The 15446-nt window shown below is 48.5% G+C and overlaps 1 protein-coding gene across 1 annotated transcript; it reads left to right on the top strand.

The window, feature by feature from the left end:
• The first annotated feature begins 93 nt into the window (after positions 1-93).
• Positions 94-13080, top strand: LOC135825602 (LIM and senescent cell antigen-like-containing domain protein 1). Its single transcript, XM_065338210.1, has 12 exons — positions 94-349; positions 758-803; positions 2144-2366; positions 2984-3014; positions 3776-3853; positions 4409-4504; positions 5223-5277; positions 6902-6994; positions 8621-8669; positions 9891-9966; positions 10575-10704; positions 11570-13080. The coding sequence occupies exons 1-12, from the start codon at positions 237-239 to the stop codon at positions 11807-11809; spliced, it is 1230 nt and encodes a 409-aa protein (XP_065194282.1). The 5' UTR covers positions 94-236; the 3' UTR covers positions 11810-13080.
• The last annotated feature ends 2366 nt before the right edge of the window (positions 13081-15446 follow it).

Below are 15446 nucleotides of genomic sequence, written 5' to 3' on the forward strand. Positions count from 1 at the left end.
ACTAGTCACTGCATGCGGCCCTACTTGAAGGCTATGCATGCTGCATAGGCCTACAATGCGGGGCCAGGGAAACACTGTTCCGCACACGTACACGCGCGCACATCATTCGCACTTCTACTTCGTCGTTGTGTGTGCGGCAATAATTTTTGGCCGACCATTGTCTCTGCGTGTGGCTTGGAACAGTGACAGTATCTGTTACTGCAAGAATTGTAGGAACTGAACGGACCGACGAAGAAATGGCTGCGGCAGGAGGCACCACGTCCTTCTGCAGCAAATGCCGCGAGCCGTTTGCGTACCAGGAGAAGATCCTCAACTCAGGTGGACAGAGCTTCCACGAGCGATGCTTCGTGTACGTACTGTGTTTGCACTGTTGCCCGGTTTTCGATTTTCTCTGCCTTTGCTCACTGCCATTCTGTGTTGTTTTGAGCCGCATCCACTGATGCATGGTGGTTCTGTTCGTCTAAGCTTACGCCAGGAGCGCGTCCTTGTTCGTGCTGCTCTAGCTACTAGTGTTGTTCATTGCACGAATGTGTTCAGGTCCTAAACAAAAACTAATATTATTGTGACTCGAAATAATAATATTATGGAGATCATCTCTCTCTCTCTCTCTCTCTCTCTCTCTGTCTTGTACTCTGTCTCGCTTGCGCATTCAGTCCGTGAGCCATGTGCACCTATTCCGTGTGTGTGTGTGTGTGTGTGTGTGTGTGGATTTCTTTCCGCCGTTTCACTGTACGCTGTTTTTCCATTGCGTGTACAGGTGCGTCCAGTGTTTCCAGCCGTTTCCAGAAGGACTTTTCTACGAGGTAAAAATCTTTGTGTGTGTTGACTGTTGTGCTCCGAAGCGACAAAGCTGCTTTTGATGAATTCAAAGTCTGCTGATGCCCGTGCATCCCTGTAGCTTATTGCTAGGTTGTGCTGTGTGGAGTGTTTGGTATCGTGTGTTGTCTGAGCCCCGTAATCGTAGCTCGCTCTGGGTTTTTTCTTTGCCTACCCTGCAATTTTTTTGTGGACGGGCGCACACACACCGAATCTAAGACAAGACAGTGAGATACGAGGATTGAGCAATGATGTTGAAGTTGTGCGGCAGGGCAGTAGACCTCTGCTCGTAGGTGACTGATTTGCTGTATCGCTATACTACATAATTGTAGTAAGGTTTGTGCAGTTCTTCGTAGGGTGTGTGCAGTGCCAGTGGGGACGGGTTTTGCAAAGCCCTACAAGTGCCAAGCGGGGCACCGCTGCCCTGACGACTTTTCGCAGAACTAGCATGCAAGTACAGAGCGTCCCATACACATGTGCGTTCACAGGGGCTAGTGTTTGAGAAACTGATGCGATGGCTAGCAGCTAGAGGACTAGCTACAGTATCTTGGGCGGAAAACGAACATTTTGCACGGTTCTTTTATGAAGATAAAAGAGTCTGTCGTGTGTTGGTGTTTATGCAATGACCGTGTAGCTTGGGCAGTGAGAGAGTGTGGCATGAACAGATGCTGTTGCATGAACAGATGCTGTTGTATTGTGGAGTCCCCTGTGGCTGCACTTGGCAGTGGTCAGAACCTCTGGGGGGTGATGACAGGGGACATCATTAGATATGATGGAACTGCCATTGCCTTTTTATAGATACAGCATCCATCCATATCATAATCCGGGGAAAAAATCACTCATTTTCGATACAACCATGTGGCATGTGACCAGGAAACTCCCCCACCCCCAACCCACCCCCACTCGCCCTCCAAACAGCTGCAGCTTGACAGCCGCAGGGGCGTCGAAAGGTATTTTAGGGTGGTGCGGTCAGTAATCTGAAGTACAGTTTACTCGTGGGGGAGGGATGGCTGAGTGGAATTTTTGGAAATTTGGAGTCTAGACCAGTGCATTTTATTGATTCACGGGGTACCTGGGGCAAAAAGTGGTACGGTCAATACCGTAGTGACCGTACCGCGTCCGACGCCCCTGCAGCCCCCACCGTTTGCTGTCTGTCTTGGTCTTTTTCGAAGGGTTGTTCAATAAAGAAGCTGAAGGAGGATAGAGAAATAGCGGGGATTAATCGGACAGGGTCGGTGATGGACGTATGTTCTGTAACCTTGTTCCGTCGCTTTCTGGTCATTGTGTGTGTGTGTGTGTGTATGTGTGTGTGTGTGTATGTGTGCAGTTTGAGGGTCGCAAGTACTGCGAGTATGACTTCCAGACACTGTACGCGCCGTGCTGCGGCGGCTGCGGGAAGTTTGTCATCGGCCGCGTGATCAAGGCGCTGGGTCAGAGCTGGCATCCGGACTGCTTCCGCTGTATCAACTGCGACAAGTCGCTGGCCGACGTTGGCTTTGTCAAGATGTACGGGCGGCCATACTGCAAACCCTGCCACGCCGAACTGAAGGGTGAGTGAATATTCATGATGATCATAAGTAGGGCTGAGTTGGGTAGCATTTTCTTCGGGTATCGGGTTCGGGTAGTTTTCCACGGGTAGCACGGGTACCCGATCGGGTAATGTTTCCATGGTAACAGCACAATGCACCCCTTCCATTACACACTGGGTAGACACGCGGAGTATTACATGAATTTGTACACGTGATATCATCTGCGCCTTCGGGTTTTCGGGTACTATTCTGTACCCGTCTACCCCAGGTTCTCACGGGTAGCACGGGTACCCGACTACCCGTGCACACTACTAATAATAATTATAAGGCTGTGTGTAGGATGAGAATTTCAATTCCATGTCACAAACTGTAGTCATGTTTGCGTCTAACCGTTAGCCACACACATCATTGCACCAAAGGCATGGCTTCGTTGCGGTTCACTCCACTGTGTAATGGCTGAGAGCCGTGTGGCATCACCGTTTTCATGCTTGCATACTAAATGCCTGTGTGTGTGTGTCTGTATGTGTGTATGTGTCTGTATGTGTGTATGTGTGTGTGTATGTGTGTGCGTGTGTTTGTGTGTGTGCATGTGTGTGCGTGCCGTACGTGTATGTGTGCGAATGTGACTGTTTTCGCAGATTCGGGCAAGCACATCTGCCAGAAGTGCAAGTGAGTATCCGAATGTGGTTACCATGTATTATATAAAGCAAGTGAAGATCAGCATCGATATTCAGCCATTGGGATGGTACGGTAACCTCCTTAAGAGGCGATTTGCACAACGCCAATGCATCCCGCCGGGCAGTGAAGCATGGGATCCGGAGAGCTTGCCGTGACGCGGGAAAAACGAAAATAAAATCACACGGCAGGATGCACGTACAGTACCTGAAGTACAAAGTAGTCCACGGAATACCATGGTATGCATTTCCATACCCCCCCCCCCCCCCCCCTCAGCCTCCCTCACAGTAACTGGATCGTACCGGGATAGCTTGCAGCATACGTTCGCGCCGAAATTTGAGTACACGTGATTGGTTCTCCACGACAGCATCACGCACGTGATGAATCCTGCCGTCGTGTAAATCGCCTCTAGTCATGCCAGCCATGTTCTCTGCGGCTAACCATACACCGTCACCAATGAGATCCGAGAGATCGAAACGGCTGCATGAACGTGCACGTTGTCCTGAAGAAATGTTATGCAATTACTTTTTCTAATGTTCGGAGTTCTGTGTTGTGTGTGTGTGTGTGTGTGTGTGTGTGTGTGTGTGTGTGTGTGTGTGTGTGTGTGTGTGTGTGTGTGTGCATCCCTGTATGCGGTTGTGCGTATGACTGCACGCATGCATGTGTGTGTGTGTGTGTGTGTGTGTGTGTGTGTGTGTGTGTGTGTGTGTGTGTGTGTGTGTGTGTGTGCACGCACATGCGTTTGTCTGTTTCAGCTTGCCAATCCATGGCGATCATATCACGTACAAGTACAACATAGTACATCCACATCATTTCAATTGCAAGCAGTGCGCGTAAGGACACTATTGCCAACATTCTGTTTTGTCCAGTTTGTACTAGTGTCTAGTGTGTTGTGTTGCCCTGATCAAGTTCTGGTGCTTTGTGAAAGGAACGTCCGGAGTTGTACATTATTTAGCCCCATTTGTCAAGTTCTCTCTCTCTCCATCTCTCTCCATCTCTCTCCATCTCTCTCTCGCTCTCTCGCTCGCTCTCTCTCTCTCTCTCTCTCTCTCTCTCTCTCTCTCTCTCTCTCTCTCTCTCTCTCTCTCTCTCTCTCTCTCTCTCTCTCTCTCTCTCTCTCTCTCTCTCTCTCTCTCTCTCTCTCTCTCTCTCTCTCTCTCTCTCTCTCTCTCTCTCTCTCTCTCTCTCTCTCTCTCTCTCTCTCTCTCTCTCTCTCTCTCTCTCTCTCTCTCTCTCTCTCTCTCTCTCTCTCTCTCTCTCTCTCTCTCTCTCTCTCTCTCTCTCTCTCTCTCTCTCTCTCTCTCTCTCTCAAAATTATGTCTGTCTGACTCTCTGCTAAATGTCTTCTTGTCTGTCTGCCTGTGTATGTGTGTGTCTGTTGCTCGCAGAAAACCACTGACTGCGCAGTGCAAGATCCGGGACGACGAGCTGTACTGTTTACGCTGCTACGACAAGCTTGAGTCGGCAATTTGCGGTGCTTGCAGGTACGGCAGGTCTCCTGCATGTATACAGTGAAACATGCATGTTACATGCCTACAAGGCCGTACCGATCTGTACTTGGTAACTGGGGTCCTCTCCATCCGTGGCCAAGTACCGTAAAGTACCGTTGATCCGCCCCCCCCCCCCCCCCCACGCCATGTCGCTTCCCAGCTGGATTTCCGGCAGCCCCCCCCCCCCCCCCCACGCCATGTCGCTTCCCAGTTGGATTTTCCGCAGCGGGCGGGAATTAGATCAAGGCTGTCAAATGCAGTGCGATGTAGAACGACGTGGCTGTTCAGACTCGAAGTGCTGGTTTGTGCACATTTTCATCCTGCACTCGCGCGTATTGTGTACGGCAGTGCATGCGTCGGTTCAACATCGTATTTCGTTGTGGACGCCGAAGTCGCTTCACAGGCAGAAAATCGACAGGGGGCGGCAATTAGAGAGGGAGCGAATCAACGGTACTTTACGCTAACTGCTGTAGTATACTGCAGGTGTACAGTTCTGGCCAGAGAAATCCAACCTCCGCAATAAGGTAGCGCCGCGTTTGTGTGCACAGAACAGTGTGTCTAGTACTAGGTCTGCGTAGCACCCGACGCAATTTCATTCATGAGGTTGGATTCATTGGCCTATTTTGTGTGTGTGTGTGGGCGTGTGTGTGTGTGTGTGTATCTGTGTGTGTACGTGCGTGTGATTGTACTGTGGACTGTGTCTGCTGTATAGGCGACCAATCGAAGGGCGTATCATCCATGCCCTGGGCAAAATGTGGCATCCCGAGGTGAGCATCATTGTCTTCTATCCTGCTTGTTGTGTTCTTTGTGCCCCGGTGGTCTCTCTACCTATGTACCTTTCATCTCTTTATCTCTATCCCTGCTGTCTCTCTACCTCTGTGTGTGGCACTCCACTGAATTTGATTTGGCCTCGGAGACGACTTCCTGCTCATGGGACGTGTGACATTTCCGTAGCTGCATTTAGTATCATGATGACGTAATTCTGTAAATGAAGACGTTATACACAATGTCTAGAGGCGGTGCAGTTACCTCTTCGTGTATACACTGACATCATCATTGGTGTTGTTTGCACGGGATGACATCACTGGTGCTTGTTTCTCACTCTATACGAAGAATACAGTCTGTATCGGCTATAGAGTGACCGGATATAAGAATATATCGGCTACAGTGATATTGGTACGAAATATCAAAAGCAAAACGTATTTTGTCCAGTACAAATATCACTATAACCAATATTACGAAGTAGTGGTTGCGACTTCGGCGATGATTTGTAAGAAAGGTTTGCTTTCTTGCAGGTTTGCCGAGTCGAAGGTTCGATGGACTTCTCGTGTGCTCTGGATGCCAGTCGTGAGTCAGTCAAGTGTCAAGTAAAGTCGGCGGAATAGCGCGAGCTCCGGTGTGGGGAGCAAACCTTTCTTACAAATCATCGCCGAAGTCGCAACCACTACTTCGTACTGTTGTGCCCAGCGCGGGCTTGCGACTAGTTGGTTTGGAGGTGACAGCGTTGCGAATGACCGAGGGTCCTCGACGTCTGTCTCACCGTCCAGGAGCGACACTGACTCACGCTGCTATCTGGTGTTCACGAGGTGTTTATCGCGCTAGAAGCGGAGCGTCTCTGTAAGTTTGTATCCCTGGTGATGTTTGTGCCTGGAGAGCACTATATAAGTGGTGCTCTTCAGGCACAATCTTCCTCAGCCTACTCAAGCTCAACTGATGAGGGGTGAATTCCCCGAAACACTGTGTATTGAGCAGGGAGTGGTGCTTTCTTGCAGGTTTGCCGAGTCGAAGGTTCGATGGACTTCTCGTGTGCTCTGGATGCCAGTCGTGAGTCAGTCAAGTGTCAAGTAAAGTCGGCGGAATAGCGCGAGCTCCGGTGTGGGGAGCAAACCTTTCTTATAACCAATATTATCGGATGTAATGATATATCGGATATTATGATGGCAACAAAGAATCAAAACATGCATAACACACTATATTATTATCGGCTATAGTGATAACTTTAAAATACATGTAGCAATAATATCAAAGGCCCTATTTTTTAACTTTCTTCACGTTGCTTATTTTTATAGTGATACATGTACATAACAGAATTTTTTTATGGAAATGCGGGCACTGTCAACTATGCAGCATGCTCATTTGTCAAAACGCCATGCTAGCTGGAAGTATTTCCTTGCCTTTCATGTGTCGATCGAAAAAAGAAAAAAATCGATCGTATCGCATATAGTGATGCATCGGTTATAGTGATAAAATCACGGAAATCAAAAGGGTACGCTATAGCCGATACAGACTGTATACGATAATATTCACTCAATGCAAAGCATACACGATATCGTTGGCATAACCGTACAAGCTAGAACATGGATGTTTTCTTCTATGTGTTTCTTGTTGTAGCATTTTGTGTGTGCCCATTGCGAGCGTCCATTCGACGGCCGGCGTCATTTTGAACGCAAGGGACTAGCGTACTGCGAACAACATTACAACATGGTAAGTGTCTTTGTGTGTGTGTGTGTGTGTGTGTGTGTACGTTTGTGTTTGTGTGTGTGTGCGTGTATGCGTGTGTGTGTGTGTGTGTGTGTGTGCGTGCGTGTGTGTGTGCATGTGTGTGTGTGTGTACGTGTGTGTGTGTGTGTGAGAGAGAGAGAGTGTGTGTGCGTGTTTGTATGTCTGGGTCTTTCCTGATTAGTGCAGTGCATTGTCAACTGTTATTGGCTGTTTTTCACAACTACAAGAATACTCCACCTAGAACCACCCCATCAAGAGGTCTATTAGCCTAGCACAAGTCTCAGCACTCGGCTCGGAAAACCAGAAGACGAGGCAAAGAGCTATAAAGATATCTAACGGCTGGAGATTTTTTTATGCCGGAATTCCCCGTCAGGCGAAATAGCACGTCATCGTACATTTGAGATCAGCGGGAAGAAGATGACGACGTCCACTAATTTAGTATCTGTGCACACGAATCTGCTGTGTGTGTGACTCTGTGTGTCAGCTATGATATCATCTTCTGTGGTTCCATGCCTAGCATGTACGTCTGAACCATCCTGCAAAGTTTGAATGACGTAGGTTGAGCGATCGCTCCGCGAAATATACTTTTTGAAATTCTCTTCATAGTATATCTTCCACCATTGAAATTTCGAATTTCTTCAAAAAAAGTGCTGAGAGGGGTGGCTTGCAACCTCGATATGGCTTGTTCCAGGTATGCTTTGGAGCCATCTTCAGTTGAAGTAGTGGCGGGGATCTGCCCTGCAACTGCTACAACAAAAAATGATTCGATCTGAGAAAGGGTGAGACCGCGAATCTCGGTTGAATATTGAGTATTTCAAGCCTTTTCACGACGAAGATGGAGTTCTTTTTGGAGATGGACGTCGCGGCAAAGGACATGGTGTCCGACGTCTGGCGTCTGGTGAAGCCAGGGATCATTTGTCCAGTCAGGTCGGCAGCCTAACCGTCGGTAAGCTTGTGTTTGGATCCCGTTCTGCTCGATGTGGTAGATCACAAACAATTTGATATCGCACAAATTGATCTCAGCATCGTGCGTACGGTATTTTATATTCAGAAAATCCCAAAGTGTCTCTGTGTGGCCGTCCTATGCCACGAGAAACTCCAATCAGACTCCTATGTCCTCTGCCTTCATGATTGAATGTCCACTTCGTTTGAACAACGAACACAACAATCGAGGACGGCTTTGCAATGAAAAATACAGGTATACTGGAGCTGAAAAAAGAAGAAAAAAACGTGCTCAGGATGAGACTCGAGTACACGCATACTCTCCCAGCAGGTGAAACGCAAATTTTTGTGAAAAATGCGTGACGCCGACTGACCAGTAATTTCGCCTGACGCCCTACTTGGCAAGGTGCAATTATGTCCCCAGTATTCACGACTTCAATCTTCGACTCTCGTATACAGTCAACTTTGCGTATAACGACACTCGGCGGGTCATCAGAAAAGTGTCCTTATTCGTGAAGTCTCATTATAATTATGTATTACAGTTAGATGGAACTTTGCTCTGGGCATGGAAATTCTGTCGTTATTCGCGAATTGTCGTTATATCCGCATCCGCAGTCGTTGTTAGCGAAGTTGACTCTATGCGTTGTTATTGTTGTTGTGCTGCAGCTCTTCGGAGACACCTGCTTCTACTGCACAAAGATCATCAGTGGAGAAGGTAACAACTGCTCTGCGCCTAGATATACACTGGGGTAAATTTCCCGGGGGAGACACCCCCGACCCCCCCCCCCCCCTCCGGCCGGACCACCTCCAACCTGCACAAGTGGCTTAGATAACTTATGCGCAGAACTGATGGCACCATAGCACAAATGTCAGGGTATTTTCCAATGCGTATAAGCCCATTGCGCATTGCCAAATATGGGAGGTATGAGTAATGCATGTGAGTACACTGGGATCAGCAATGCACTGTTCAACACCCCCAGACGACCATGCCCAGGTGTGGCTGTGTGGGGTGTTATGTGAGTACGCTGGGATCAGCTATGCACTGTTCAACACCCCAGACGACCATGCCCAGGTGTGGCTGTGTGGGGTGTTATGTGAGTACGCTGGGATCAGCTATGCACTGTTCAACACCCCAGACGACCATGCCCAGGTGTGGCTGTGTGGGGTGTTATGTGAGTACACTGGGATCAGGAATGTACTGTTCAACCCCCAGACGATCATGCCTCAGGTGGCTGTGTGGGGTGTTATGCGAGTACGCTGGGATAAGGGATGCACTGTTCAACACCCCAGACGACCATGCCCTGGTGGCTATGTGGAGTGTTCACGGTACAAATAACGTCACTGCGCAATGGGCTTATTCCAACTAGCTGGCTATCTAGATTTTTGCATTCCACGTATCAGTTCACACTAGTATTAGTAAGATATTGTTTTGCCGCAACGTTGGCAGACTTGCCTGGCCCGTTGCCATGCGACGAACCGGCTGGTCGACGCCAGTATAAACTTGCTGCTACAAAAAAAAAAAAAAAAAAGTTAAGTGTGCACATCCATGTTACCACCGGCTTACGATTTAGTTGAGAAACACAACCAGCTTAGAGAAGTTTCTACAGGGCAGCTGTAATGTAGATCTTCTTTGATCTGAATTCTTCAGCCTGTTCTGCATTGTCACAGCTTGTTCTTTTCCAGTATGTGTGTTTGGACTAATGTTGGTAATGGTATTTGTAGTGGTGGGCAGTTGTCACAAAGTCTGTCATGGACCAGGGTATTGTTTGTGGATGAATTGATCAAGTTTCTTTCCCTGTTGTGTGTGTGTGTGTGTGTGTGTGTGTGTGTGTGTGTGTGTGTGTGTGTGTGTGTGTGTGTGTGTGTGTCTGTATGTGTGCACGATGTATGTGTGTGTATGTGCATGTGTACGTGACCCACTGCTGCCGTCTGACAGCGTGTGCTGACATGGGCAAGTCGTGGTGCACCCATCATTTCCGGTGCAAGGCGTGCGAACAGCCTCTCTCCATCAAGTGAGTTTGTACCCCCAGCCGTGCACAGTGACAGTTGGGTTGCCTGGCTGCTGTCTACTGTAATTTCCCAAATTTTCGGTGTACTAATAAAATTAATAATTATAATTATTTTTTGGTACTTTCGGTGCGTCTATTTCATACCTAAAATTTCAATACACCGAACAAACACTAACACACATAATCCAATAGGGAACTGCTTCCCTGTACCGAAAATTTCCGTTCACCTAACCTGGCCTTTTGCCCTCATACCGAAAATATTGAGCACCTAAAATTTCTGAAATTAGAGTATCGTCATTTCACGTACATGCACTCCACAGACAGTATGGCTTAAGTAAATGGAGCACAAGAGGTATTTAAAATCGAGCTTTCAACAGAAGAGAGGAACGGATGGTGTAGCATCAATTGTGTAGCAGCGTGAACCGGCAACTCCATTGAGTTTGTGATGGTGACGGCTCCATTGTTGGTGCTGCTTGGAGACTTTGTATCTGTATTAGAGATTGTATCTATGTGCTGTACTGTCAAAGCTGGTCCTGACTTTCTGTTTGGTTTTTTCGTGCCCGTTTATGTGTGTGTCTGTGCGTGATCTCGTGCGTGCGTTTTTATTTCAGGCAAAAGTACCTGGAGTATGACATGCAGCCAATCTGCAAGAAATGCTATGAACGGCTTCCGCAGGAGCTGCGTCGTCGGCTGAAAGCACTTGACGAGGGCACATCGCTCAAGAAGGCCAATATCCGTGATGTAAGCACAATCAGAAACATGACGTTGGGTGTAACATGTACATGTGGGGGTCCGGTTGTTGCAAAGGTTTTTGTCGTCCCTGAAGCGAACATTTCGTACTCCGATCCCCCTCCCTCTGTAATGAACATTCATAGCTGTGTCGGTTGACGAGAGATTTTTATTAACACGAGTACCCGATGCTGTAGACAGCAAGCTGTTTCGGCCGTAAAGGCCTCATCAGTACAGCTACGAGCTTTAAGTAGGCTGCACTACCATCTTACGGTTCTTACTTTCACTCGTACACTCGTACTTTTACCAAACATTCACCACCGAGTCTACGTAGCCAGCCACCAGCAACTTCATTTCGTGGTCGCTCAACTGTCTGTGTACACTGTATGAGTCTCGGTGACCAACTCTTCATGCACCCTACAAACAGACAGTGGATGGGATGATCTCTGTTTCATTCTTCAGTTTCCAGTTGAGCAGTTTAAGCCAGGACATGGATGATTCCTGTTCTTGGGAGATAATCGCCTGTGTCATTAACGTGCACGTATTTTGCGTGTGTGTGTGTGTGTGTGTGTGTGTGTGTGTGTGTGTGTGTGTGTGTGTGTGTGTGTGTGTGTGTGTGTGTGTGTGTGTGTGTGTGTGTGTGTGGTGTGTGTGTGTGTGTGTGTGTGTGTGTGTGTGTGTGTGTGTGTGTGTGTGTGTGGTGTGTGTGTGTGTGTGTGTGTGTGTGTGTGTGTGGTGTGTGTGTGTGTGTGTGTGTGTGTGTGTGTGTGGTGTGTGTGTGTGTGTGTGTGTGTGTGGTGTGGTGTGTGTGTGTGTGTGTGTGTGTGTGTGTGCGTGCATATACGTGTGTACACGTGTGTTATGTCCATTCCGTTAGGTTCGCCGCGAGGACATTCCCATGCTGACGGCCGGTACAGGCACGATGGGCGGTACCATGCGAGACGGAACGATGTCCGGTGGAGCTGCCCACGGCGCATCATCATCTGGCAGCGCAGCTTCCTCTTCGCTACCACATAGCATGCACAACCGCAGGTTGCCCGAAATCCCGTCCGATTCCGCGGACGGAGCCGGAGCCTCTGGCTCCAACTGGCGCCCGTCGATTCAGGCGGACGTGTGACGGGAACCTCGTGCCTGTGCACGTCTATGTGGTGTGGCTTAGGAGCTGTCGTATGTTGCGTGTTTGTGTGTGTGTGGGGGGGGGGGGGGATGTGTGTGTGTGTGTGCTGTGTGTGTGTGTGTGTGTGTGTGTGTGAGAGAGAGAGAGAGAGTTTGCATGGGACTGGACCATCCTCCCTCCGGTGTGTATGTACAGTCGGACGCGAGTGCTTCCACCGGGAGAACTCTGGTGGCCATCACAGCACTTCACACATAGCTATTTTTTCTAGTCCACAGCCAAACACGCCGCCGAGTACGTTTGTATTCCCGTTTTACTCTTCCTTGCCATTCGCTTTTCCTCTTCTCTGGCAGGTATCTTTGTCACACTTTCTCCTAGAAATAGTCCACGGCAGTGCACTGTTTCATTTCTCTAAACGCTTGCCTTCTGATCTCTTAGTCCCAGTATTTCCGGCCACTCGTTACATTGATCAGCACAATTCTGTTTGTACATGTTCACCGACTGTTTTCTCTTGTACTTTTGTGTTCCTGCTTGTATTAGCAGTGTTAGTGATAGCTGCTAGCCGACGCTGCCTTGATCTGCGGCCTCCACCTGTCTTACCCGCTTTGGTGGTTGCCACTGTACTACTACTCCTGGTACAGCTGTACATCCATTCCATGCTCTCTGGTTTCGTTGTACATGAATGCGCATTCTCTCCGGTTTCGCTTCTTGCGACAGAGGAGATTCTTTCCGTTTGTCGTGCCGGCCTGTTTGCCCTGGTTTTCGCACGATGTCCGTCTTGCCCGCACATTTGTCACGCCGTATACATGAATAGTATGAATGTTTGCTTCCGGGGGAATTCCCCCCATTCATGTTCAATTCATAGAGTATAGACTATAGTACAATCTATTAGCTTTCTGAGCTACACTGTCCACAGACTATAATTTTTCTTCTTTCTTGAAAGTATAGACTGGAATTACCACCGCTCTTCATTTTAGATTGCTTGCCGTATGCATCAATGCCATCATCTCGTATACCGAATTGAATTTTTCTCCTTTCTGTAGCCGGCGACGACGGTTGCGTTCATGTTTGTCATGGGCTTATGGCTCTGTCATCTTTCTCTGTTCTAGTGGGACTCCACAAACGATGCGGTACACACTACTCGGTATTGGCTGTTGTTCAGGCAACTATCCACCGAACAGTGTTCTGTTCTTGTCTTGTTGGAATGTCTCGTCTCGTTGCTCCAAATTAACGTTTGGTGCTATAAATATGGCATTATAGTTTGCTTTCTGAAAGTATGTTTTCGCTGGTGTGTGTGTGTGTGTGTGTGTGGTGTGTATGTGTGTTTGTGTGTGTGTGTGTACGCGTGTGTGTGTGTGTGTGTGTGTGTACGCGTGTGTGTGTGTTGGGGGGGGGGGGTGGGGTGTGTTACGTATGTAAACCACTATCCTGGCCCTGGAGTGGAGTGAAAGTACTAGTACATGTATCATAGAGAACCATATGACGGGTGTTGCAACTTCTGTAAAAGCAGAAATTTTCGGTGGTGTTTTATTTTCGGTAACGACAATTTTTACCGAAAATAAAACGAACCGAAAATGTCGGTACAACCGATACTGTATACCGGTATACATGTACAGTGGTCCCTCTATAATCCGGCACCATTTGTGCCACGAAAATCTGCTGGATTAGGGAGGGTGCTGGATTAACAAATCTGATCTACTGCTGCAATGTGCATGAAGAGGACATTTGGCTACTGAACATTGTGCCGGTTTATCGAGGGTGCTGGATTATAAAGTGCCGGATTAGAGAGGGACGACTGTAGTACAAGAACACTTACCTGGAGAACGGGTTTTACCGAAAATTTCCCTCTACCGAACCGCCGATTTGGGAGAATACCGAAAATTTCTGCTTTTACAGTACATGACATTGTACTGGTTGTAGCCAGGTAGGTGTAGATTTCAGCAACAATAATGTAGACATGCAGACTGCAGTACAGTTGTCGATGGTTCATCCTTCACACGGGCATTGCATGCCGAGCTGGAAGGCGCGCACTGTGCGGTTCCGGACTCCGGAGCACCGGTACGCGGTGCACCGGTGTACGTGTGACAGCACCTCAGAGGCGTAAACAATGCATGGTAAACCTCACGTTGCCGGGCCTGTGATGGTGTGAAACTGGTTCTGGCACCTTGCCATTGGCTCTCCTTCCAGCGCAGAAGGGTCGAGGTTTCGGTGCACAAGCTCACTGAGTGTGAAGGCTCTTCAGGCGCCAGTTGATTTCACTTGTAGATGAATGATTGAAGATATCAACAACGAATCATTTCCCTTGTGGTGTAGAACTGACGAGAGGCATGTTTCGCTAGCTCTTGCGTACTCAGCTCTCGTGTCCACAGGAAAAGCTGTTGCGAGCATTTCCAGGACGAAGGAGTGGCTGTCTGTTCTGGCTGGTTGAGTGAACGGCCGGCTTCGCCATATCGGGCGGCGTTGAAGGTCGAACGGCGCGCGCGCGGTGGTCGACATAGCCGTTTCGGGTGAGCAGCGACATAAGGACACCAGGCACACGACTCCCTTATGGGCCGCTAGAAAGAATGGCGGGCCGACACGAGCAGTTACGGATATCACGGATTTCCGGTCTGCAAGCAAGCGCGAGCCCAGTTTGGCGGTAGCTGACAAGCGACTGTAGCTACATAGTCAGGCCCAGAGCAGAACTGCTAAGGAGTGCGGCGGCATTGCAAACGACCTTCTAGCCAACCTACTACTATTGTGAGCGACTATGCCGAAGCTATTACCATCTTTCCAACTGACTGATGAACGCAAGCGTCTGCACGTAAGCAAAGCAATGGCGAGTGCAAGGCAGAAACGAAGCAAGGAGGAGGAGAAATAATTAATTGACGCTCATATCCGCGCAGAAGGAGGAAGTAAAGGCTAAGTGGGTTGCTGGCGGAAAACGTCAAGCTGAGCCATGTCGCTGCCCGGCGGTGTAGCTAGCGCAGCCAGTGCAGGTCAAAACCTCAGCGCACCGACCTTTCAACAGCTGGCTAAGAAGTAAGATTGCAAGTACAGTCGACTCCTGATATAACGAACACCTGTGCAGGAGAATTAGTTCTTTATAGTTATAGCCGAAGTTCGTTATAACAGCAATGCACTCACACCATACAAGCAGCAAGTCATGACTGGAAAGTGGTCCATGACAGTGTGAATGCACTTGGTTTACATGCAGCCCTACAAGATTTGGTTCTATAAACGAAACTGTTCGCTACAAAGGGTCAGTTTTGTATGGGTTCAAACAAGGGCATGGACAAGGGTTCGCTATAATTATCACAAAATCCGCTCTAATGCTAGTTCGTTATACATGTGAGTGGAGTCGACTGTGTACCATGTAAAAGTCTTGCTCAATGCAAACCAGGTGCGCCTGCGAACACTGGGTGAAATGGTGCAAGGCGCAAATTACTTGAGTGGATTTCATTGAGCCGGACTGTAGATCTACATGATGGATACAGCTTGGGACTTAGTTGGCATACATGCATGCAGAGTAGGGTTTTCTTATTATTATTTCGCACCAAGTTATTCTTTTTGTGGTATTCTCTAGCTTCTGTTTGTTTTGCAGTCGTTCTTGTTCCATCCCCCCCCCCCCTATTTTTCGATGCCTAGTTGCAACGCTGAC

This window comes from Sycon ciliatum, chromosome 10, assembly GCF_964019385.1.
Source record: "Sycon ciliatum chromosome 10, ocSycCili1.1, whole genome shotgun sequence".
Classification (NCBI taxonomy): Eukaryota; Metazoa; Porifera; class Calcarea; order Leucosolenida; family Sycettidae; genus Sycon; species Sycon ciliatum.